This window comes from Vitis vinifera, chromosome 9 (assembly GCF_030704535.1).
Source record: "Vitis vinifera cultivar Pinot Noir 40024 chromosome 9, ASM3070453v1".
Classification (NCBI taxonomy): domain Eukaryota; kingdom Viridiplantae; phylum Streptophyta; class Magnoliopsida; order Vitales; family Vitaceae; genus Vitis; species Vitis vinifera.
In genome coordinates, this window is record NC_081813.1 from 1,428,752 (window position 1) to 1,455,108 (window position 26,357).

Here is a 26,357-nt window from a genome sequence, read left to right on the forward strand (position 1 = left end):
AATGATGGAAGGTTTTTTGGTATAATCAGAAATGACTCATCATCAGAATGGGAAACCCAAACTTTTTAAAATAAAAATATGAATAAAAAATTTATTGGTATGGAAATTAAATTAAATTCTATTAAGGTTTTGATTCCCTTGATGGTATTATGATTCAGCTTTATTCCCTCTTATCATACCAAAGTGCAGCCTAGTATCAATAGCGGTCTAAGTGAGAAAGGGACATCACAGATTGACAGGATACAAATCAAGGATATTGGTAAAAGGTACAAGTCAAAGAGACAGACCAGACTGGCAGACTCCAAGGAAAACAACTCAGAAGTTCTGATGGAATGGACCCCTGATTCTTTTTCAGCTCAGAACATACGGATCATTACTGTCCATGTCACCCAAAAACCTTATCCATTCTGAGCAATGCTTTTCTACCAAAACCCACAAACAATAGATTCATGAATTTATATATAAACATTGGCAAGCCCCATAAAATTGAGTAGCGCACATGGGCTGCAAGTGGGGGTTTATAGTATAGTTTTTTGAACTGCCTCCCGCTATTGCAACCATGCTTTAAATCCAGGCAAAAGGGATATAACCCACTTGGTATCTACTGTTTCTTAAAATTTTCCACTTGCAAAAAGCTACCTGCTCCACTGCCCTACACCCCCCACTATGTATAAATATCCAAACCATACATAAATTAGCCAGTTTTTGACTAGATTTGCGCCCTTTAAATAGCTTCTTCTGCAGAAATTGGCAGATCAAATAAGAAAAGGAGCATTTTCCACAAAATGCTAAGATATCGTAACTACCAAACAAAAGATCCGAACCGTTGAATATGTATAATAACATTTAAACCTTTGAATTATAGTACAAATAAATAAAATCAAAGTTCGGGTATACAAACATATGAGAATAGAGTGTAAACAATGAAACCAAAAAATGTATACAAGATATCATTTGATTGATGATGTTTTATTGATAGATGTTGGAATTAAGATTTTGAGAGATAATGCTTTTCCCTCAGCCCTAAATATGTCAATTCAAGGTTCCATACACAAGTACAATCCGACAAACTGAAGTGTCCCCATTATTTGATCACAACCTAACAGTCATAGGCAGCAAAATCAAACCGACTGGTCTTAATCCAACTGATATCCGAATGGGGTAAATGATCAAACGCGCCTGAATATGAATAAAACCACATCTTAGGAGTATGGAGATTGGTTAGATCGCCATATATAAAACAAAATGGATAAGTGACAATAATTCATGGGTATGATAATGTGATGGGAGCATATAAGACAAGGTGGCTATCAGTCATTAATTGTTTATCTGTTGGTAGCTATAGCGTAAATTCTAAGACAAATAAAGGTGGATATAGTAGGGCCACTTGTGAATATAAGTCTTGAATCATGCCCCCAAGATCCAAATCCATCCAAGTGGTGGGTAGCCCCACCACTTGTCTAAAGTTGTACAAAATAAATAAAATACACCCAAAACAGAATTACCTAAACTTTCCTCCACCCACCGCCATGTGGGTATTAATCAATTTATTAGGAATAAAAAAAAGTTGATATGACCCCACCATGATGAAAGGCAGCATGATGAACGGGTAAGATTAGTCCAACAAAACGTAGTGCATAATCTAAAGTCTATGCAAGACAAGATTCCAATGACCCTTTTACTTCAAAGCTAAGATGGTATTCAATTCTAAATACAAGGAATCTTGAAAACTCTATTGCTTGCAGATGGAAGCAACTGAAGATAACCCAAACACGCAGGACCCATTATACACCCTTCTATTTTAGCTTCAAACAAACCATATGTTATGTGTAACACATAACACAATTTCATATGAAGATAACATAGACAATGTGCAGTGGGGAAAAAAAGGTATTTATATATAAAGAAAACCTGCAACAGTTTACATTGATTAAGGTAGGCAGGCAAACAAAGAAAAAGTAAAAGGAGATGAAAAAGAACAAGTTAATAGAAAATTAAAGGATTGAAGTTAAAAGGGATTAAAGAAAAACCCCATTCTTTTTTTCGTTGGGTGTCATTGTTTCTCCTCTGTTCTTCACGTTAAGGCCTCTTGATTCTTGGCAGAGAGCCGTTTCAGAAACTCATATGTAGTGATCATTGTTGTTGCAGACATGGACATTGAAGCCCACCGAGGCCCCAAACCTCTGTAACAAGCCATCCATCCACCTTCTCTAACCAAATTCCTAACTGTCTGCCCAATGGTCGGTCCACGCCGCCCATTCTCTTCCCCATCCAAAACTTGTAATCGCGTCTTAATTGTGTCGAGGGGCATTGTGATTAATGCCGATACACCACCTGCCATGGCTGCACTCACCCCCTGAACCGCCATTACCGTTTTCGAATCGGGTCTAAAGGTGCTTACACCATTTTCACCAGTCTCGTCATCTTTCTTGCACAAATAAACACCAATTCCACTCCATATGAGCCTTTGTGCAACAGAGTAAGATGCCCACCAAACCGCATTCGATGGAGCATAGGTTAATATCGATATCCCAAATCCTCTATACAAACCCCTTGGCCCATCTGTGTTCAGAATCTTCCTAAATGCATCGATCCCACCAAGGTATTTACACGAAGATGCATTCGGAATTTTCAATTTTTCCCCAGGTCCACAACCACCACCACCACCACCACCACCACCACCTTGCACCATAAGTCTCTGGCTCACCACATCAATTGGGGTCCAAACAAGCTGTGCTGCCATTGCAGCGCTCAAACCCGCCGCTGCATTGGCGATGGCCGCCGCAGTCGGTTCCGGAAAACCTAATCTAACCGTCGCTGTTCCAACATTACTCTTCGTAACCTCAAGCGCAGTCATGTACAGTGCTCGAGCTGGGATTGTACCCATTAGAGAAGTCCCAAATCCTCTATACAGAGCTCGAAACCCCTCGTGCCTAACAATCGAAAACGCAGTTCTGATAGAAGAAACTTGAGATTGAGCTATCTGCTGCCTCGTCTTCAACACCACCACCGGATAAAGCGTCGCCGATACACCGGAAAAAAGCGCGGCGCCGAGGAAAAAGAACTTCGACTTATCAAGCATTTCCCAGTCAATATCAGCCGGTAAATGAATCTCTTGTGCCGAATCCTCTTCGGCCGCACTCAAACTCATCTTCGCCACCTTCAACGACTCACTCCAATTCCCCAGAACACCTACCACCTGTACAAACCCCCAAACTCTAACCCTATTCCCCAACTGTACAACCACCAAGAAAATACTAGACAATAACTATAATACAAACTCAAATCAACGACTCTCAGGGCTTTTTTTCCTCTTGCGCAGCCAGATTTTGGATCGAACGTGGACCACAGCGAACGGATCTAACATTTCTCGATTCTCACCGGACATTCCGAACCGGACTCGATCATCGTCGTCGCAGACCCAGTGATCTCCGAGCGACGACCGGAAAACCTTGCCGGAAAGATCGGATCTCGCCGGATAAACCTAGGGCTTGTTCGTAAACTACACAATTGAAACAAAATTATCTATTTATATATCTATATATATATATATATACATCTATATATAGATACAGCTATAGTTAGAGAGAGAAAATTCTAGAGACATAAAAAAGAAAGAGAATATGTACACTGGGAGATGGAGATTGGGGAGGGGGAGACGGGCGTGGGTAACCGGAAATGCCGAGGCTTATTTTAAGGGGAAATATGAAGAGAGAGGCGTGGGGCGACGGACACGTGGCGGTCACCGGTTAGGGGAGATTTGGTTAGGGTTTTTGTCAGGGCGGGATGTCCGAGCCTACTGCTCGACAGGTTGATGACGTGTCATCCCTATCCGGAGATTACATTTGGTGTGGAGCTCGCTTGGCCGCCACCTATCCCCCTGATCCAATCACAATTTGCCACGTTACAAAATCTGTGCAGTGTTTTTCATTTTTACCCTATCTAATTTGTAATAATTCCACATTATTTTTTTATAATTTGTTTTTATTAAATATTAGAATTGTAAATTTAATTGGTATTTAGTAACTTTTTGACATGTTTTATTACCATTTATTATATACTTTTCATCATCATTTATCATATAAGAATATTGATGTGGACTGAACTTGGGCCCTCTTGGGTTGGGTTGGGCTTGGTCGACCTTGGCTTAGCCCAGTAAGGTCTTTGGTTTCGAATGATCCTTTTATTAAACAAGCCTTTCTACCGGAACTGTTCGATAATTTGGAATAACTAATAAAATAACTTATCATATCTCACGGGATGAAATATCTTATGTCTTCTATTATCCTATTCTATGTTATATCTAATGAAATACGGGATGAAATATCTTATATCTTCTATTATCCTATTCTATGTTATATCTAATCAACCAAACATGACTTAACTGATACAAACTCCAACTTATCCTTACGTTCGCATCCAAAGCGTAAGCGTACCTTTACGACAAGGGTGTCGTATGAAAGTAAAAATAGGTCTATATTGAACAACTCGAACCCAAATTGAGGGCTCATTAATGTCTATATACTGTAAAGTATAAATCTATTTATTTTTATACATTAAAAATATCTAAAAAATTAATTACTATATTTATATATGATTTAAAAAAAAGATAGTAATTTAATATATATATATATTTCCAAATTTATCAAAATACCATATTTTATCAGTTTATAATTATTAATTATATGAGTTAAAAAATTAATAATTAAACCATAATTAGAGTTTCTAATTATGTTTGGTTGCTAAGAAAAATGTTAGCAAATTTCTAAGTTTAGTTTCATAGATTTCTCTCTATATTTTATGTGGTGAATTTTCTAATAAGGTGGATTTTCTAATTATGAATTTGTGATAAAAAAAAAAACCAAAAAAGCTTTGCCAATGCTCTATATTAATGATAATTGCGATTGTTCCACAAATATATTTACAGCTCTTGAAATCCCAGAAAAGAGAAGACTCGTACCTCTACAATGTCAAGCTGTGTGCCAAAACTTCGGCTCTATCTTCTGTAACCTCATTCACATAATGTACAGTTTCCATCAGTGGATGTGACTTTTCTCACCTCAAGTACCTTCAGCAAAATTCTCTCTTATTGTAAACAAAATTGTAAAGCAACTGGAGCCAATGGGATGCCCCGCTTCGGTGGAGTTTACGAGTAAAAGCACGTACGTACGCAAATGAAACGAATCCGGGTTTTTTCATAATCCATGCAGTTTACTGGGTTTGATAAGAAGCATTAGGCAAAGCTCTTGATCGAGTCGATTCAGTCCCTTGAATGCTGCATAAGCTCAAACCACTGCAGCAGCTCGAGAGAGCAACCAAGATGATAAATATTAGTTCTTTGAACAGCTCTAGTATGCAGTTATGGGTTGAGGTTTAATTGCAAAGAGAGAGAGAGAGAGAGAGATAACAATACCTGTCTCAATAAATCAGCCAGTGTCCTGGGAAGTGCTTCAATGTTCTTCAGTATGATGTAGTAGGGGAAGGGGAATGAATCTAGATACTTGGAAATTTTCATGTTCCCACCTTGAAATGATACTTCCTGGAGACAAAAAATGGCAGAGGGGCCACACGGTTAAAGATGTGTATGGCAGAGCTCGAAAATAGCATGAGATGAGATTGGAATTGAACAAGGAAATACCTGGAGGTCCATGATGGACTCTTGTGGGCTATCTAGAAGCAGAAATGCGACCATACGCTTTCGACTCAGGACATCCCTAACGCAGCGCTTCAAGTTCTCCTGTCATTGATCAGAAAAGATGTAGAATAAGTTCTGGGATGATGACACCAGGTGAGCAGATTTGTGTTTTGGTCAAAATTGATGTTAAAGGTGAGGCATGAGGGTACCTTTTCGATGAACCGACCATCTGCTATGATCAAGACAAGCTGCTGAAGTGGGTTCTGTCCAGATGGGAGTCGAGCATTTGCAACAGCAGTGTCTAGCATGTTGTTCAGATACTTCAACAGATCAACCACTGGTTCATCTTTGATGGTATTCTCTTGCTTAAATGTCAAATTGGAGATCATCTGTTCCAGCCAAATTAATCACAACAAAATCAATGAACACATCTCTAAAAATGGAATAAAGAGAGTATGAAAAACAGATGATTGAAAAAAAAAATCCGATACTCTTTTTTCTGTACTCATGCATGAAAAGATAATCATGATAGTTTTCAGTGTCCTAACCTTGATCCCAGCCTCTCCAGTAAAAGATTGATCAAAATCATGTAGTAATCTTATGTTTCCCTCCTTTCCATAGCTGGCCACAGCCAAGTTCCCCACTTCCAGTTGGGACATGGCCCGACATACTGTCACTAAAGCTTCAATAGCAACATCCCCACAACAGCTCTCTGACATACTCCGAGAATCGTCCACAGCAATGACAACTTGGTAATCACGCTTGTTGGGTCGGGTCCGCCTCAGCCAGATTTTATCTTTCCTGTAATGACTCGCTATGTATGGAATTACCTGATATTTCCCCAATTATGCAAAAAAAAAAAAGAAAAAAAAAAAAACCTCTCAGAAGTAGAATAAATCAAGGCACAGAAAAATGAACAGAGTTTTTATACTAAAATATGTATATTATATTGCTGTTTACCTTCTTCATGTTAATCCTTTTCCCAGTCTTATAGTCTCCTTGGAGCTTGCTAGCTAGAGTAGGTTCCATAACGAGACGCAACTGTTCGGCCAACTCCTGAGACAACCTTGTTGTGAGCAGCTCATATCTTCTCCAGAGAGCAGCTGCATTGTCTTTCATATCACTGGATGCTTCCTCAAGATTCTTGGCTTTTCGTAGCTCATCACTCACTGAAAGTTTACTGAGTTGATATATGTCCTCATTCAAGTAAGATCTCTTAATGGAGACCAAACTTTCTGACACACTTCCAGGATCACCATCACCCTGACTCTGAACTTCTGGGGATATTTCCTTTGGTGAAACCTCTGAATCTGAAATCTGCATCTGCTCCTCTATCCTTTTCTTGAGATTCAGGGCAGAACTCTTAATAGGGTCTGTTTCAGAATTTTGTTTCTCATTCTCCTTAGTGAGGTGTTCTTTTTGTGCCATAACCCCATCAACATCGGGCTCATTTTGAGTGATATTCTTGTCAATCTGGTCAAATGTTGCAGGTCCCAATGCCTGGGCAGTTCCTTTCTCAAACTCAGAAACATATCCATATTCATCTGCATTCTCATCCTCCACATTCTCCGGAGCCTCTGTGTTATCTTCCTGCAGATCAGAAGACACTCTGGCTCTTTCTTTCCACTCCTCAAGTGCATCCCCAACATTACGGTAAGGGTTTGCTTGGGTTTTCTGAATGGATGAAGAATCTTGCTGAGGCAATTGAGTTTTGGGTTGATCATTGGTGAGTTTCCCATCCATAGATGAGTCAGCCACCATCATCTCCATCTCAGAAGTATCATTGGAAGGTAAGCCACTTATAGGTGCAAGGTTATTGTGAATATCACTGCTATTAGACCATTTTGTTTCTGGTGCCATGTTTCTTGAATCTGCAGCCTGCATGTCATCCTTTGGTTGTGTTGCAGATTCTGCATTGGGCACATGATCACTAATGAAGTCAGAATTTCCTGGTCCCAAGACATCTTTCCTTGGTGCTTCTAAATCCATGTCAGCTTTCTCTTCATTACCCTTCCCCAGATCATCCCTCTCAGAATTTCCATCCACTTGTCCAGATTCTGCCTCTTCAAGATTTTCATCTGCCGGATTGGAATCTTCTTCCTTACCATCACCATTCTCAGTAAACTCGTCATGCTCTTCAGGATGTGCCTCTTCCATGGGATCTGCACCCTCTTGTTCATCCATGTCCAAATCTTCTTTCATTGGATTTGTCTCATCAAGCTTTAATCCTGAAGGATCCGCAAATGCATCCTCTTTGTCCATGTTCATGTCATCCATGTTCTCTGTATTGCCAAGATCATCTTGGCTTCCAATCTCATCGTTTTGTTCGTTAGATTCATCCTGATTAAGCTGTCCAGGTTCATCAGCAGCAGCGGCAGCATCATCTTCCTTTGCTCTAAGCTCCCTAGAGCTTGCATCCTTGTCCGTGACTGAAGGCCCAGATTCATATTTCTCCTTTGTGTTATTGGCATTTTCATCTGCATCCTTATTCCAGAGTTTCTCATCAACAATCTCACTGTCAGCTCCAGTTTCGCCCATTGCAGAATCCAGTTGCTCATCCCCACTGTCCTCATTGTCATCATCTCCAGATTCTTCACTAACACTGAATGTATCAGCAGCAAAATCCTGTTCCATCTCAATCCCTTTATCATTTTTACTAGGGACTTCATCTGACACATCTTGTTCTTCACTTGGCTGTAGAAGAATAGAGGAGAAAAAGATGAGATGATAGAGCTTTCAGTAATTAGCTGGAAAAAGAGGAGCTGTATAATGTATGAAACAGTGTGAACATGCTCTAAATTATAACCTTTTCAGAAGCTCCAAGAAGCTGGTCTTCATCAGTTATCTGATCGCTGACATCCTTTAATCCCACACCCTCCCCCATACCTGTTCCTTTTGCATCTTTAGATGTATCATGGCTATTGTCATCTATTTGGTCTTCTGTAGGAGTGCCAAAGCCTTCAGAATATAAAGAAGCAAAAACATTTGCAAGCACATGAGTCATCATTGATACCTGCATGCAAGTAAATAGATCTAGTCATAATGACATTCAGGATTTGAAATCAACTACTGTCATAAATAATCCACAATCTAAGGCTCCAAACTATTTAAGCTTTTTTCCCCAAAAAGAGAAGGAAATACTTTTATTAGGAAAGGAATATTTAAGAATATACAAAACGATATGGTGTTTTATCCCCAATATTAAGCATCCTTATCCATAAACAAACACTTACTGACTGTACATGAACAAACTCAGTCATTTTGGTTTTATTTTAAAAGACCTTGTTAAAAGAAAGATACACCATGTAATGAAAAAGATAAAGAAAGGATCATAACAAACTACAGATGTTAAGATGACGGATTACCTTTTTATGCACATCTAAGAAATCATGGAGAAGACCATCACTGAAGCCCGATACTAAGTCCAACAACTGATATAGATGCTTAAAATATGTTTCAACTTGGAAGCATAAACTAGGAATTTTATTCCCAGAATGGTTCAGCAGTTTTCCCTGAGTAAAGCACATTACAAGAGACGGTAAAACAAAACGGATAAGAAAAATCTGTACAAACTGCTTTTATGACAAGATTAAGATGACAAAACTTACTGCATAAAAGATTGTTTTATGAAGTTCATCACAAATACTGTCCAACTGCAGATTCATCACATATGATTCAAATAAAACTTTCCACGAGGTAATATTGTCAGATGACCATTCTGAAAGAGCACAAGTATTATTCAATGGGCCTAGTTTTTGAAATGCATCCATAATATGTTTCAACGTTCTTTCAAAGGCTCCAGAAAACCCTGCTTCAAGTTCAGAATGATTTTCATCACAAGGACTCAGCTCACTCCTTCCCTCCAGAGCATTATTGAACTGTTCTGCCATTGCTTTCCCCTGCAAAAGTACAAACAATTTTAGTTCAAGTTCTCCTCCAAACACCTGCCTCAATGGAAAGCTAACATGTTGAGGAAAGCTTTTGCTAGATTAAGAGGGATCCTATCTTCTCAAAGATCCACTGTCATTTCGCTGGCAAATACGTAAAAATCAATCGAAAGGAGCAACAAAGATGCATGGGATACTATGGATACCTTCTTCATTATATCTTCAAAACGATTAAGCAAAACCTCTTGCACTGATCTTCGATCCACTTCTTGCCTCTGGAAAGCACACAAGCACTCCTCAAACTCCCTTATGACCTGGAAGTTTTGAAATACCAACTGCTCCATTTGTTTTGTAATAACAGGAGGATAAAAGGAAGTTGCTACTGTGGTTAGGACCCTATTACGGCCGAGAAGATAATCATCCAAAGATTCCTGTTACAGAGTTTGAATAAAACAGTTGAGGAGGAAGGGCTACAGTTGGGATAGGGGAGAACATAATGGATGAACAAATGTGCACCTTAGATTTCTGAAACAGTGGAACAAATTTCTCAATGAAAACAAGAACCCTATTTGCTGAACCTTTGACATGTTGACAAGTGCTCAAATGGGTACTCTCGACCGTTCTTAGCAACAAAGATTCTTCATGTAACATGGAACACAAACCATCGAACAGTTGCTGCAAAATATGTGAAGAGAAATTAAAACCATCACCATATCAAGCTCTAGAGAATCAGAAAACATTCTACATATGTCAAGCAGGATCCAAAACGTGGAAGCTTACCTTTTGTTGCCACATGTATTTAAGTGTGGCATGCTGGTTTGGGGCAACAGAGCACTTGCTATCAGTTCCATTATCACAAGTAGTAGAACTTGAGTACAAATTTTCTAAAGATGCTACACTTTTTCTCAGGTCTTTCACATGCTCAGAGAAATGATAAACTGCATTCCGTTGCTCCTGCTGTATTATTATGAGATGGTCGAGAAAGGAGACTGATCTATTAACCTACATAAAATTTTCAAATGAAGATAAGCTTGTCAACCATCCTTGTCAATAGAGACCAACCAAGTCAGAATTTTGTTGATGGCATGCAAAACTATCAAACAGATTGTAGTATCAACTAATATATAATTCAAGGCATCAACCTGTTCAAGCGTAAAATCCTTGTGAAAATTCAGGCAAATCTGTCGCAGAAGCTGCACTGAGGCTATGCTCTTGAAGTAATATCGGTTTGCCGCACTCCATTCAACATCAGAAACTTCATGGATCAAACTCTGTAACTGGCTGGAAGCAGCTAGATCAACATTTTGATAAGGCAGCCTGCCCTGCATTGGTAACAAATGCTGCACATCATATGATGGCTGTAGCAACCAACTTGACTGGTTGGATTTGAGTTGATCCTACAAGAAGCCAATTATCAGAATAAAATCCCCATAGAACTTGTATAACACAAGCTGGACACACACAGTAACACCTTAGACGTTCAAAAAAGGTATTGAAGGAAAATGGAAAGGTTCTTTCTAGAATCCAAGTAAACTTTGAAAACCACAAAAAGTAGCATTCATTCTTTAGTACCTCGAAAAATATGGACTTGTGCCGAGAGAGACCACAACTTTCTAACAGCTTTAGAAGTTCAGACAATGCCCTCCTCTTCCCTAGATTCTTGCTTACATCCTTCCAGAGATCAGCACACTCTGTCACAGTTCTGCATACATGTTCAAGTGTAGACCTTACTTCCCTCCAGTGTTCCAGGTACACAAGACATGGTGATGGTGAAGCTAAGTCCTGCTGGGTGGTATTCTCAACATCTACACAAATTTTAAATCCTTATGGTTTTTGAAATTTGATAAATTTAAAGCACAAAAGACCAACTGAGGAAAGAAGGAAAACCTTGAGCATCCTCAAAACACAAAAATGGGATGTTAAATTCAGGTGTCTTTCCCAGTTGCAATGTTTTCAAGGCAAAAGCTACTTTCTTCCTCCAATCTGGATACCATACAGATCTGTACCAAGAGAAATTGTGTCAAATTCCAAAAGCAGTCTTTTTTTTTTTTTTTGGGGGGGGGGGGGGGGGGGGGGTGGTGTGGGGAGTGTTTATTTTTCCATTTTCTTTTGGGAATACAGCATGCTGAAAGTAGACAAATATTTTAACCTGTTTTTATCACTGAACTCTGTCAGATCAGTAGCTGCATTTAACTCCTCTCCATGCTTGTCAGGAAAATCACCAAGGACCTTCAGCTCCTGTATAGATTTAGATTTTATCCCCCTTTGTGTGGCTTCCAGGTTAAGAATAAGCATTACAGGTTGTTGCAGTAGATCCTGTAAGAACAAAATCAACCATATTGCAACTATCAACAAGGAATGAAGCTGACTAAGAATTAAGGTTGTCATGCAAATTATGGTGGTGAGCAACACAAAAGTAGTCTCACACACAAGCAGAGAAGGGTAAGAACCCTTTTTGTTAAGTTGACAGATAAGGGAAGGGTAAAAAGATGGTGAATTTGTATATTTACTGTTAGATAGTGTACAGTTATTTACTTTTCCTTTTCTTTCCTCATTGTATTGTGGGTCCCACTAACATGTATATATATACCCAAGTCCAATGTGTATTATTAACAGTTTTTCAATAACAAAAATTAGGGATTCTCCCTTTTCTCTCTTTTCACATTTACTAACTGCTCTGCCATGCATAATTTGCATTCTTTGGCATAAGCAACTGGTCAATTTAATGAGGACTGCAAACAAGTCCCATCACAAAAATTTCAGCTTCAAAACTTTGCATTTGGCTAGGGGACTTGTAGTTCAGTTTCTCTAAAATAGACTAATCTTGCCCCTTCAAATTAGGCTGATGCTTGTGATTGAATGGTAAGGTATTCAAAGCCAAAAATTTGTGGGCCACTTAAATTTGAGATGGTGTGCACAAACCAGAAATATGGAATAAAGAGCTTGTGGATCAATATAAGGGTGCGCACTTACTGGTCTTACTCCCAAATGGATTCATTGAAGAGTGAAAAGAGGAGTATGATTTGTGCTAGCATACAAGAAGATACAATGCAACATAGAAATGAAAAGAGCTTTCTCGAACTACTGTTTTTTAAGTGCTAAGCAGAAGAAACTTTAGCAAGAAGGTGGAAACAAATTTCTTTAACAATTAACACAGTATCGTAAAGGATTCTCTAATCAGCTATAACCATATGTAGTCATTGAATGGACATATCCAGATATAGATTGATATGCAGAATCTTTTGTGAGGAAGGAAATCAGCCAGAAGCATTGACTCAATGAAATCCAAACAGTGACAGACCTCCTTAGTTGTGTGGGAAAGAGAGGCATTGAGAATGTAAAACTTGGCATGGTGGTAAATTAATCCTAAGATCAATTCTAAAAATTATAACAAAATTTATAAAATTGATCAATCATAAATGAACAAGGTTACATAAATCTTAAAGTAAAGAGGAAGAAAAATAATCCCACACAACTTAAACGTTAACATAAGTCAATAGAGCAAAATAGTAACCATTCTAAGGTAATACTTAATTCCCCTCAATAAGTTCCACCAAAACATAAATTTGCAATTTGTCAATATTTCAAAATAATATTTTCAAATAAACAGAACAAGTATTGAGTTCTGCAAACATCAGTCTGGTAAACAGATGGATTTTTTTTTTTCCTCCCTATCCAACAAATTTTTGTTTCTTATCTCATTGTACGAAGAACACAGTAAGATAAACATAATGTTTAATGTTAAACAAAATGCCAACATCAGGCAGCAGGGGACAATAATATTAGTATCAATTGGTTCTTTGTGAACACAAACTCTAGAAAATGTGAGTCCTTGGAAACAAAGATCTGGATATGAACCATCAGAATATGATCTGTACACTTGCAAATAGACAGCAGGAATAGTCCTTCAGTGATACATGGAATGAAAGATGGAAACTTGCCACTCAATTTTTGCACTCATCAAGGACAAACTTTGTGACAAAATATGTAAGCCACATTACAACATGAGTATGGCATAATCACCATTGAAAACATCGATAACTAGCAAGTTCAAAAATTCCTTTAAAATGTAAGGATTATAAATATCATAACCAAGGAAGCTACTTGAACATGAAGGAAAAATGCACTCTTGTATGTTTCTTCTTTTTGTTAACCTTTTCCCTTCTAACAAAATGTTTCCTATCCAAAGACAAACAAAAACAAAAGAACTGAAGAGGAAATAAAGTATGTCACTCACAGTGTATTTTTGAATAAGCTTCCTAAGCTTCTGCTGAGTCTTTTTCGAATTTTCCATGGACAAATAACTCTCGGAATGCTCCCATCGGCATAGCTTTAAAAGTTCTTTCAGTTCTGTCTCAATGTTTTTTCTATTAGCTTGTACATGCTCCAGAGCTCTGAAAAGGTGAAACATGATAAGCAATCATATGAATGACTTGAGAATTTCAAATCATAAAATAAACAGGGGAGGACACTCACATCGGCAAGAATTGCACATAATAGCCAAACACATTGTATAAAATCTTTAAGTTTTCCATCTGGAAAGGACTGCACAAAACTATAGGAATCAGAACTTTTGAATCCAAAAATAGAAAATGATTCAACACAATAAAATAATTATTAAATAAAAAGTCACAATTATTTTACCTTTTTTTTTTTTTAATGGGTAAACACAAAAGAGAATATATTAATTAGAAAAAGGAAGCCCGGAGGGCAACCCAAGGCATACATGAAGTATACAGCAGGTGCCAAAAGGCTAAAAAAAGCAAAACATGAGGAAAAACAAAAAACCTCACCTATAGCCCAACCAATCAAAAAAGTCGATTAATGTTAAAGGGTCAGCATCTATATACAACTTTGTCCAAGACCATAAACTACACACAAAAGAATACTTCAACCTATGTACTGAAAACTCTTTATTGTTGAACGCTTACCAACCAAGGAGAGTATCCCTTACCAAGCAAAGGGGAACACAAGTCACCCCAAAGAGAGCGAATAATAAATCCCACAAAACTCGTCTATTAATCAAAAGCATCCAGTAGCGCCACGCCGATTAGTCTTCGTGCATTGGATTAAGATATGATTAGTATACTCCTCTTTGGCTAGACAAAAGAAACATTTATTACCAAGGGTCCAATCTCTCCTTTTGAGTTGATCCAAAGTTAAAACTTTCCCCCACGAGGTTTCTCAAGCAAAACAATCCACTCTAGGTGGAACATAAGAACTCCAAATTATTTTTCTTGGAAACCAGACTATACTTCCCAGCTCCTCAGCACTATAAAGAGACTTAACTGTGAAAAACCCACTTTTTATTTTTTTCCAAATCACCCTATCCTCCACTTCTGCACTAACTCTCTTTCCTTGGATTGTCATGATCAACCACTCCACCAAGACTACCTCCCAATCATTGAAAGCCCTAGAAAAACGAGGACTCCAACTCCCCTCCTCAACCGAAGGGTCCCAAACCTCCGCCACCCACTCCTCTTTTGAAACCGCCAAAGCAAACAAAGAGGGGAAAGAGCTGCACAAAGCCTCATCTCCACACCAAGGGTCCAATCAAAATCTGATTCTTCTTCCATTACCAAGGAAAACACCATGTAGTTGCTCAACTGAGAACCTTCCTTTCTAATCTCCTTCCACAACCCCACACCAAATCCCTCTCTACCTTCGTGGGTATACCAACCACTTCTTCCACTCCGTACTTGCTACTAATAACTTGATTCCAAAGAGCTTCCTTTTCTACCATAAAGCGCCAACTTCATTTTCCCAAAAGGGTTCTATTTAGAGTAGAGAGACATTTTACACCCAATCCCCTCTTACTTTTATTCGAGCAAACAACTGCCTACTTAACAAGATGAGTCTTCCTCTCCAAAGCCCCGCCACCCCAAAGGAAATCTCTTTGGATTTGCTCAAGTCTCAATCTAACTGATCTAGGCACGCAAAATTGACATGTAGTAAATAGGCATGTTAGACAAAGTGCTTCGAATGAGAGTGAATCTCCCTCCTTTAGATATATATTACCTCTTCCACAAAGCTAATCTCCTCAATAACCTCTCCTCCACCCCATCCCACACAGTCATTGATTTGTGAGGTGCACCCAAAGGAAACCCTAAATATAAGGAAGGGAGAGTCCTCACCTTACACCCAAGCTCAAGGGCTAGCTTCTCTAGATTCTCCACCCTCCCCATTGGTAGGATCTCACTTTTGTCCATATTAATTCTTAAACTTGATATGACTTCAAACCATATTAACACCCAACTTAGGTGAGCCAGTTGGTCCTCGAAAGCATCATAGAAAATCAGCGTTTTATCAACGTACAACAGATGGGTGAGTTGAACTCCCTCACCATCCTTCCCTTTAACCCTACAACCTGTCAACAGGCCCTCACTAACTGCTCTATTGATCAAACAACTCAAGGCCCCTATACCTATTACAAAAATATAAGGTGAAAAGGGGTCCCCTTGTCTCATTCCCTTAGAGCTGTTAAAGAAACCTGTTGGTGTGTCATTAACCAGCACCAAGAAAGATGCTATAGAAATACACCACTTAACCCACCCTACCCATTTGTCTCCAAACCCCATTTTTTTCAACACCTGGAGTAAGAAATCTCATTTTAAATGGTCGTATGCCTTCTCTATATCAAGTTTACACATCACCCCAGATTCATTGTTTTTCAATAGAGAATCTATAATCTCATTAGCTATTAGCACTTCTTCCAAAATTTGTCTTCCCTCAACAAAAACATTTTGAGATGAGGATACCACCTAACCCACCACTTTCTTCAACCTATTAGCTAACAGCTTGTATAACCCTCCCACCAAACTGATAGGTCTGAAATCTCTCAGGTCCTCAACATCTCCCTTTTTTGGGACCAGCACCAAGAAGGTAGAGTTTAGTCTTCTAACAAACCTCTCATGCTCTTGAAATTCTCGGAAAAAACTCATCACCACCTCCTTCACCAAATCCCAACTGGACTACCAGAAAACTAAGGAATAACCATCTGGCCTCAGAGCTTTGTCCCTGCTTAGATAAAAAAGAGCAGAGACAAACTCGTTAACAGATAAAGCCTCCTCTAGCCTAGCTATCTCTTTTCCTACTAAACTGTCAAAAACCAGCCCATCCAAACTTGGACTCCAGTCACCAGGATCCAACAACAGGTGTTGAAAAGCACTAACAACACCCCCCTGAATCTCCCTCTTCTCATCTATCCAAGAACCATTAATTTTAATCTTGGTCAAATTACTCCTTTTATGACAATTCGCCATCATGTGGAAAAACTTGTATTCCTGTCACCTTCCTTTAACCACCACACCTCTTTAGAATTTTGCCTCCAGGATATTTCCTCCATGAGAACCCATTTCTTACATTCCTCCCTGGCCTCATTTCTTGCCTCCACTTGCTCCACTGATAAGGCTCTAGATCTCTCCTGAGTATCCCAGAGATTGACCTGTTGTAAAGCCAAACTCTTGTTAACCTCCACCTTCCCAAACACCTCCTTATTCCAAGTTTTCAAAATACCCTTAAGAGCCTTCAACTTTGTTGCCAAACTGAAACTGCTAGAACCCCTGAAATTGAGCCATTGCCACCAGTCTTTTAATAGGTCTTTAAACCTCCCCTCCTTCAACCACGTATTCTCAAAACAAAAAAGGTAAAGGATCTCTCCTCACCTCTCCCCCATCTAATAGGATAGGATAGTGATCAGACACTGGTCTAGAAAGAGTGCTTTGCACCACCCCACTGAACCGACTTTCCTAGTCCTCAGACACCAAGAAATGATCCAATCTTGACATGGTTTGCCCATTAAGTCCACCATTCCAAGTAAACGGCCCCCCCTACAATGGAAGGTCCCTCAGAGCCACAAATCATCAATCACCTCCGAAAATCTTCTCATTGCAGCCGCTAACCTCCCTTTTTTGCTATGCTCACTAGGGAACCTTGACACATTAAAGTCCTTTCCAATGCACCAAGGGTCATCCCACAACCCACGGATAGCCCCCAACTCCTCCTAAAAAAGTTCTCTACATTTCTTCAAAATGGGAACATAAACCCTCGTAAATATCCACACAAATACCCACACTCTATTATCCCAAAAAACCACCATCCCTCTAGTTGTTCCCCTCACATTAATTGTGCCCCACTCCAAAGGACATCTCTTGAATCTTAGTCTCCCGAAGACAAACAAGGTCTACCTTTTGAGCCCTTATTAAAACTTTAATAACCTTCCTCTTATTACTGTCATTCGCTCTTCTGACGTTCCAAGACAAGAACTTTAACTTCATTTACAACTCAACTCTCTATCACCTCTTCCTTTGACCTCCCCACTCTCTCTGTACCCTTCTTTGTAATTGATGACCACTCTAACTTCTTCAGTTCTCAGTTGAACTTAGTGGTCAAACCAACACCCTTCCTCTTAACCTATTCCCTTTTTTTTAATCATCTAAAGCAAACTTAAAAATTCCCCTTCAAACCCTTCTAAGGAAAAACCCAAATATTTGTTGAACTTCACCAAGCTGCTCTCATTCCACTGGTCTCCAAAATCCCCTACTTTTTGAGTAAGCCTTGCATCCACAGCCTTTTCTGCTACGTCCCTTCCTCCCCCTTCCTCCATAGCCTTTTCCCCTCCTTCTGCTATCTCTCACTCACTACCGTCAGCCAAGACAATGGACAAAGGATCCAGGGAACTCTCTTCTTCTGTCGCCACCAACCCACCCTAGCCAGAGGAACCCCTCACCACTAAGGCCCGACCAAAAACAAAAGGAGTAGAAGAGAGAAATGGAGTCTCCACACAACCATGAAAAAAAAAGTCGTACCTAGAGACCTTTTCCAATAGCGCCTTGTTGTAATCTCTGCCCTAGCGACCTCCAACAAAGTCGACTCAATCTGGGTAAGCAAAGGAGCCAGCGCGAGCATTGGGTTCCCCTCTAAGATATCAGAGACTGACCTTCAACCACCATTGACTTCTCTTTGGGACTCCTCCTAAGCCCTAGCTTCACAATCAACAACAAGAATAACTGAAGCTTTAAAAGGGCCATCGATCCCCAAACCACTTTTACTAAGCCCAACCCTCATCTTCCAGCCCTCCTCACGGCCCACTAAAGAGTTTTTTAAATAAACAGACCTTAAGCCCACCACCTTTTCACCCTCCCTTTGCCAATCCTCAAGTCCAACATCATATTAGGCCTTTACTGAGCCTAATCTCACTTTCCCTTTTCTTCTTCTATCCAACCCACCACTACACCCACCCAACGACGTAAAAAAAGTGACGTTTTCCCCTACTCTTCCACCCCTACTCTCAAGTATCAAATCACTTTCCCACTTTTCAAACCTACCCACAGACCCCAGTTTAGAGGAAGCTGCAACAACAAAAGTATCAGCACCAACTCCTTTTTGCCTTCCTTCATGCAACGACACGTCTTGTACTCTCCTCTGAACCTCAGCCAACTCCACCTTTTCTCTTAAAGCATCACGATAATCCATGTGTGGCCGCTTTCCTCAACTACTTCCCTACCCCTGGAACCTTCAGCCATGCTGTTCTTGCTCACCGGCACCACTTGGACAAAACAAGGATGGGTTTCCCACCATAACTGAATGGCAAAGCAACTTGATCCCACCACTATCTCCAGAGAACTAGGTAGCTCCTTGCCTTCCAACTTCACTTAAATCCTCGGCCACTGTAACTCCATGAAGAAAGTTGTATCCTCATCCACTGCAATAAAACCTTCGTAACCATCGCCTATTTTTTTAACACCTCTCTACTCCACATGTGAAAAGGAAGACCCACCACCCTCACCCAAGCCTCCTTAATGCCAGCACTTTGCCAGAAACACCCCACCTCCGGATTCCATCTTGTAAGATGCAAAACATTCTCCTTGAGTCTTCTTTTCCCTCTAGCCAAAACCCTTTTAGCTTCACTCAAAGACTCAAACTCAAACTCAAACAGCAAAAGCCCTCTACCCAGAAAAGCCACTCTCAATCTCCCCACCAGCCCACTAAACACCAGTCCAACTGATCCTTCCTTCCTAGCAACTCTCTTTCTCCCAACTCCAACCAAACAGAATTACCTATCCTCCCTAGCCTCGGTTTTGCCATTTCCGCATATGTCTTTGACAACAAACATTTTTCCCCAAATAGAGTCGTTGAACCTCCTAAGTCCAGAAACCTAACCAAAGAAACGACTCCAAGACCATGCAGCTTCCCCACCAGAGTGTTCCAGCCTCCTAACAAACCCCTTCCTTCTGGGAAGATCACACAGTACCTCTTGGACTCAATATCGCAAACTGAACAGAGAAGAAACCTTCCCACCTTATTCGATCAATGCTCCAATCTATATTTCCTCCCCCTCTCCTACCAATCAAGAACCCACCTTCTATTTCCATTATCCCTGCAACAAGCTTCAACACCATCTAACAAACGACTTAAATTAACTTCCCCAAACCTAATCCATGAAGTGGTTCCTCTACATCTCTCCCAGATACACCCCTTCAGCTTTCCACCTACCACCTCAACTTGCAGCTCAAAAGACTTGGACTCAACAGCGAACCAGCTCCTTCCACCCCTAGAAGCTTCACTCATGCTTTCTAATGACCTTAACTCCTTTACTCAAAAGACTTAGATTTTTGTTACCTGTTCCATCATTGGCAATATTAAACCCACAATTATTTTCCTATAGACTCCTCATAATTAAACTTCATGGCTTATCGAGTACTACATCACAACATGTCTCTCTCTCCCTCTCTATTTCTCTCAGTGAGAACCATTAACAGCAAAGATTCACAATTAAATAACCAAAAGGTAGACATGAAGGAGAACAATCTAAAGAAAACAAGTAGAATCAAATACAACTTAAAAACCAGAAACCAAGGATGGGTGAAAACCAAGGCCCATCATGCAGAACCTAGGCACAAAGCTTAGTAATGCAAAAACTCCCTAACAAACACTAGTAATAAAGAAGCATCTTGCTTAGCCAGCCTATGCACTATTGGTTTGCCAGGCAAGGGATCCACTTTAAGAAACTGCCTAATAAAAGGAAAAAAAATAAAAATAAATTGTGTAACTAATTGTCCAACTTCCAAGGACCTCTTCCTTTTTGGAGAAACCTATGAGATAACCGTGGTCAAATCACTTTCCACTAAGTGGTTGTCAAACCAAAGAAGCTAGAGTCAGACTTTCAATTTATGTACAAAGTAACAATTATTCTAATTAGATTAACATCAACGATGGGATTCATTCATTCGTTCGTTCATTCAACGATCGCCCTCTGCTCCCACATGATCTCAATTCCTAGACTGAAAATTCTAAAGTGACACCCAAAGGGAGGAGAGAGTAAGCAGATCCCATAACAACTCAGTTGTATTTATCCTCAAATTTCTAGCATTTCTTTCCAGCCAAAGCACCCAAAGAAGAGAAAGTGTGGCCACTCTCCAAAGAATGCTCCTCCTGCAAGACCCTCCAAAACCCTGGACTGCAATCAATAATGAACCACAAAGTCTAGGAGGAACCCAAAGAACCCCTGCAAGCGCAAAAATCCTGACAGATTTAAGGTCTCAAACGTGACAAGGTGCAATGCTAAAGTTGAAGGGGAGGGCTAGCAATACAACGATGGTGCCCACATAATAAGTTACCCTTTCATAATATCATAAGAATGATATAGACCAAGAACACGTCTAAAGCAGCTTTATTTCCAGATGATATATCAACTTCCTTCTAGGACAATCTATAGAGGCAAAAATTACAAAAAGATTCCCTAATGGAAGCTTCAAACACAGTCAATCATATTTATCACAGCTTACCTCGAATAAATTCCCAAAGATATACCAGTGCTAATCTGACCATGGAAAGCAAAAAGAAGTTCAAGACGTTTTCTGAATTCACCAATGCTAGATGTTTGAATGAACTCCTCCAAACTGCAGGTTGTGTTGTGTTAGATGATGGCTCCAAATGCAACAAATTCATAAAAGAAACTTCTGATGAAACAAGTTGCAATAAATATGAGGCTAGATCATAGGTTAGCACATGCCTCTGGATTGTTGATTGATTATATGTAGCGATATCATCAGACTGCCTATGTTGAAGAACCGAGTATAAAGGAAACCACAACTGCAACACAAAATAGGACCCAAAAAAGAAAAAATAATCTATCATACAAATATAACACAAATCCATTAATTAAAACTCCAAGAAAAGAAACAAAGAGAAGATAGCAGCAGCATGACTACTTTAAACATGTTGAAGCTTTTAGGATTTGAGGCTGTAATGTATATATCATGCACCCTATGTGTAGCCTCCTTTGGGCTTACATCTGGAGGAAATAAACATGCGGTGAGGTTCAAACACATGCCCTCCCGTCAAACAAAGCTCTCATATCATGTTAAATAACCAATTCTCTAAAAGCTTAAGCTTGTAGGATTTGGGGTCATAATGTATATCACACTCTTAACATAGCATCCAAAAAATTAAGGCATATTCAGGAGTTTATAATCCATAATCTTAGAATTTTGGATATGCATGCTATTGGGCCTTGTAAGCATATCTATACTTTCAAGTAGATTGAAGAACCGAAGAGAGTCATAAAATCACAGTTTTAATATATTATGTACTACAGATGGTACTGCCATTTTTTCATGCAGCTTGTGAGGAGTTATTCCATTACAGCATTTGAAACACTACTTTGGTCACTCAAATTACGATTGAACAATAATAAAAAGCTCACATCAGCTTTCACAAGTTCTGGACATTTCAGTCTTCCTTTCTTAGTTCATTGATGGGCTTCTCTTGCCTTATTCATGTTATTCTACCAGTTCTATGCAATCAAATTTTCTTACATTCTTCTTGCTGATTTGCTTAGATTTAGATCTAATGAATATAAAATTGCATTGAAAGGAAAGTAAGTTTGCCCTTCATAACCACGAAAAGCTATTATTTACCTTCCCACCATTAATCTCATACTGATCCTGAACTTCGTCGAGCAAGGCAGGCCAAGAATCAAACTCGATTTTTTTCCATAAGGATGCCAAAAGAATAATAGGTTCCAGTTGATCTAGAACCCAAAAAATTAATTAATTAATTAATTGGCACAACTGCTTCAAGAAGCAAAAGGAACTTGATAAAGGTAAATGTACTGACCAGAGAGAGAGAATTTTGAGCCATTTTCTTGTAATATTCGGATTCTGTTAAGCAGGAATTGCAACCCTGAAAGAGCCTTCAGGAAAGAAAACACATTTTAAGGAGCAGTGACAATACACATAAATAAAAACAATGATACATACAGATGAGGACAGACTCCCACAGAAGATGAGTCTGTTCCGTAAAATTTTATAAACAGTGTTTTCAAACATGCAGGCTGGACAGAAGGATCTAACGCTAATGCACCAATGATTACCAGCTCAAACTTTTTTTACTCTTGTTTCTATGGGAAAATGAGTGCAATATAGAAAACATAATTTTGGGGTCTATTATAAGAGCTATATTATTAGAGTTCATCAACTCAGATTTTATTCTTTTGTCATTTTTTTGCATCATAAAACAGATTAGTCAAGCATTCAACCATGATGAGTCCATTTTCCACTAACAAAACAGTTAAAGCATTCAATGATGATCAGACCCTTTTCCATTAGGCTCTTCAGTCTATATCACTGAAAGAAAAATTAAAGAAAAAAGACAAAAAAGAAGGAGCAACTAGCAAAGGTTACCACCTTAGCAAGAGGGGTGCTTGAAGGAATAGCCAGTAGCATTTCTATAACACCCAAGATTTTCTGGAGACCAGGATGATCTTCCCACTCATTCAAAAGTGACAATAACCGCTTTTGAAGAGCAGTTAGTAGCTTCACCATTTTAGCCATCATAGAAGCATTTGAATCCTAGGCAATAAGACGGAGAAAGTGATGATCTGACAATATAGGAAATATGACATTTGAACTAGAAGGTACCAGAATTTGCAAACCTTATAAAAATTATATGTATGGGCTACTTTATGATATGAAACAAACTTTGGCTCATGCTCTAGACAAAGTCGAAGTAAATGCTCTGGCACCAGTTTAACATCCAAACTGGAGGACAACAGACCCTCTAAACCTGGAAAGAAAAGATAAAGCAAGAGGTCAGTTTCTGTAAGCAAAAATTAACATGCTGAAAAAATAAGTTCAAAACAGAAATTACCTTTAATCATCCCTACTCCCAATGCATAGGAGTCAATGAAGGAACGCAATCTGTCTGCATCAGATACCTGAATAACTCCAGACTGAATCCAAACACTAATATATCAGTGGCAAGCTCTGGTACAGCTAATGTGAAAGAAACAGATATCAAACTAACTAAAACAGAGAGAGGGACAGGACATCTCTCCAGGTCTTGTTCCAGGAAATATCCAACTTACCCCCAAAAAATGAGCTTCATAAAGATGAAAGTATTTTTATTAGAATAGCATTATGTGTAAAAGAATACTAAACAGGGGGAAATAAAGATACAATTATGTGCAATGGTTGTTCATTGGAGCAAAAACTCAAAACAAAGTTCAAAAATATTTCCAAAAAATGTAAAATGCATTCCTCAATAGAAACTAGGGAGGCAGCGTAACTGAAACATCCATAGTTTTAAAAAGCTGCAACATGCGGCTAAGGTGCAAAAGTTTCCTATTGCTTAGGTGCAAGACAAGGTGCACACTTGAGCAAAGTGATATGTGGCTTAGGATGAATATCAATTTTATAAAATATGATTGAAAATCCAATCCAATCCAATCAACTAAAAATTTAAGATTCCAAACATTTAAAAGAAGCATTCAACCAAAAATTTAAAAAAAAATTAATAAAATAATAATAATAATAATAAAAGTGATTAAAAAGGATAAGTAGATAAGGTGCGCCTCTCCAACAAGGCACAAGTCTTTGCAAGTGAGGCGCTATAACTAAGGAGTGGTTGTGCCTTACTATGGTCAGACACGACGTTAAGCCCAAAAGACAAAGAACGCATATTGAAATTTTTTCTTGGTCAAATGGAAAAGCAAGGGTACATAGAGCCAAGGACAGTAAACAATATTAAAGGCCTCTTTTCATGTGTTTCTAAGAAAATCACCATAAAAATACCTTTCAGACATCCATGAGATCAGAACATCTGCAACATGTAAAAATGGTAGTACACAGAAATGAGGTGACACAGACATGTTCTCTATCATTAGAAGAGCATATACTGAGGAAAGCAATTCAAAAGGCCTTCAAAAACATCTTATGTTTTGTGTCGGTATAGGGCATGAATATACATCCAGGAAAGATCCAAGAACTCACGTTTAAAACAAGATTGACAGATCCAAATAATCGATTGTGGATATGGACCATGTTGCTCAGAATGGATTCCTGCATGAGGCTCCATTCTTCCTCTAGTTCCTCATTAGCATCCTTCTGAATGGACAAAGAAATTGTTAGGAAAAAGAACCAACCAGAAAAAAAATAAAATAAAATAAAATTTTGCAAAGAAAGCATACAAACATGGAAATACAATTTGAATGTTGTCAAACTACCAAATATCCTAAAGAGCCTAAACTGTTAGAATATTGGCCTACGGTGTGTATCAGGCTAACATCCTCCATCAAGTGCGACCCCATATCCGCACATGAAGGTAGATCAGTAACAGTTATGGATTATAGATAAACAAATGAGGGAATAAATAGTAGAAGAGATTCAAACTAAACACCTATACTTAGCCATAGCTCTACCATGTTAAGTTATCAACTTTCCTAAATGTTTAAGCTATTAAGATCAAACTAACAAATATACATATAACTGCATGGAAAAGGTCACCTTCTCGGTAAATTCATCCTCAGAAAGTAATTCCTGCCATTCTGAAAAACTTTCATTTGCAAACGAATTGCCAAGAGTTGAGATATCAATTTCAATGATGTTTTCCATCTTAAAGGCACGAGGCTTGAACTTGTATTGTTGAGCATCATAGTCTTCTTTGCCTTTTACTTGAACTTTCATATTCATCCAAAAGCATGCGATTTCATCAAATATCTTATTTGACAGCTGATTCAGAAGATATATTAACATTAGATAACAATTTTGCAGTTTTTAAATTCTCCTAATAAGTTGAATTTCAAACAACTCAAGTTCTTTGAAATTAGGGGAACTTCTCACCATGAAGGATGCATTATCAAACAGATGTGCATTAGCTACAAAATGTGCAACACGGACAAGAATATTCTGACGAACAGCAGCTTTTAGTTGCAAGACAGAAACCTGCTATCAGTGGGAAAATGAATTAAGCTTCAAGAGAAAAAAAAAACACCATCTAAAACTATGCAATAAGAAAGAGTCACCCATAATAAGAAATTTGAAGGAAAATTTTAGTCCATGCCAAGGCAACATAACCATTGACCATGGGCATTCCAAGAACTGAAAAATTACAAACCGTTCTATCAGCATTCAGGCCTCTTGTAATCGTAACCAACTTTTCTAACACATTCATATCCAGTGACCAAACATTTGAAGGAGAACCCACACCATACGAAGGAAACTCAAATTTGACCTCAACAGCAATGGATTCGCCTGCATTGTCTCTTGGGAATCTGATGAAAGAATAAATTGTTGCCTGCCATACAGTCCCCTTCAAGTCAGCAATTGAGAAGAAGAAGAAAGAGAAGAGATATCCATGCTACCATAACCTACCAGAATCCCGTCCATATTGTCCTGCATTACTCTATTTTGAAATCCTTTCTGCAGGGAACTAGATAGAACAAGTGAAAGGCCCAATTTCATTTCATACACTGCAACTTGTACTGGCTGAATTATATCAGTATATGCTGCATATTCATCTGATAATCGATTAACAAAACAGGTTGCTGTTTCCTG

General features: G+C 38.9%; 2 protein-coding genes across 3 annotated transcripts in view; both read right to left on the minus strand.

The window, feature by feature from the left end:
- Positions 1–1,882: 1,882 nt before the first annotated feature.
- On the minus strand, positions 1,883–3,742 carry LOC100258363 (uncharacterized). The gene is made up of 2 exons (XM_010656182.3): positions 3,630–3,742; positions 1,883–3,502 (listed from the first exon to the last, which is right to left on the minus strand). The coding sequence occupies exon 2, from the start codon at positions 3,149–3,151 to the stop codon at positions 2,075–2,077; it is 1,077 nt and encodes a 358-aa protein (XP_010654484.1). The 5' UTR covers positions 3,152–3,502; positions 3,630–3,742; the 3' UTR covers positions 1,883–2,074.
- A 1,115-nt stretch (positions 3,743–4,857) lies between these two features.
- LOC100244657 (midasin) overlaps positions 4,858–26,357 on the minus strand; it is a 59,425-nt gene continuing 37,925 nt past the window's right edge. The window contains exons 49-78 of one of the 2 annotated variants that reach the window (XM_010656183.3): positions 26,175–26,354; positions 25,918–26,097; positions 25,644–25,745; positions 25,308–25,532; positions 24,795–24,908; positions 23,674–23,755; positions 23,459–23,589; positions 23,211–23,375; positions 22,642–22,717; positions 22,443–22,555; positions 21,536–21,615; positions 21,309–21,422; positions 13,999–14,067; positions 13,760–13,916; positions 11,672–11,838; positions 11,410–11,522; positions 11,095–11,327; positions 10,665–10,919; positions 10,303–10,524; positions 10,039–10,197; positions 9,729–9,953; positions 9,244–9,534; positions 9,001–9,147; positions 8,442–8,648; positions 6,596–8,329; positions 6,184–6,465; positions 5,845–6,024; positions 5,639–5,737; positions 5,414–5,539; positions 4,858–5,293 (exon numbers count right to left, since the gene is read on the minus strand). In XM_010656183.3, the coding sequence (XP_010654485.1) occupies positions 5,261–5,293; positions 5,414–5,539; positions 5,639–5,737; positions 5,845–6,024; positions 6,184–6,465; positions 6,596–8,329; positions 8,442–8,648; positions 9,001–9,147; positions 9,244–9,534; positions 9,729–9,953; positions 10,039–10,197; positions 10,303–10,524; positions 10,665–10,919; positions 11,095–11,327; positions 11,410–11,522; positions 11,672–11,838; positions 13,760–13,916; positions 13,999–14,067; positions 21,309–21,422; positions 21,536–21,615; positions 22,443–22,555; positions 22,642–22,717; positions 23,211–23,375; positions 23,459–23,589; positions 23,674–23,755; positions 24,795–24,908; positions 25,308–25,532; positions 25,644–25,745; positions 25,918–26,097; positions 26,175–26,354 (6,261 nt within the window). In that variant the 3' untranslated portion in view covers positions 4,858–5,260. Of the gene's footprint in view, positions 5,540–5,638; positions 5,738–5,844; positions 6,025–6,183; positions 6,466–6,595; positions 8,330–8,441; positions 8,649–9,000; positions 9,148–9,243; positions 9,535–9,728; positions 9,954–10,038; positions 10,198–10,302; positions 10,525–10,664; positions 10,920–11,094; positions 11,328–11,409; positions 11,523–11,671; positions 11,839–13,759; positions 13,917–13,998; positions 14,068–21,308; positions 21,423–21,535; positions 21,616–22,442; positions 22,556–22,641; positions 22,718–23,210; positions 23,376–23,458; positions 23,590–23,673; positions 23,756–24,794; positions 24,909–25,307; positions 25,533–25,643; positions 25,746–25,917; positions 26,098–26,174; positions 26,355–26,357 lie in introns of both variants that reach the window. The other variant, XM_059739436.1, reaches the window with a different exon arrangement.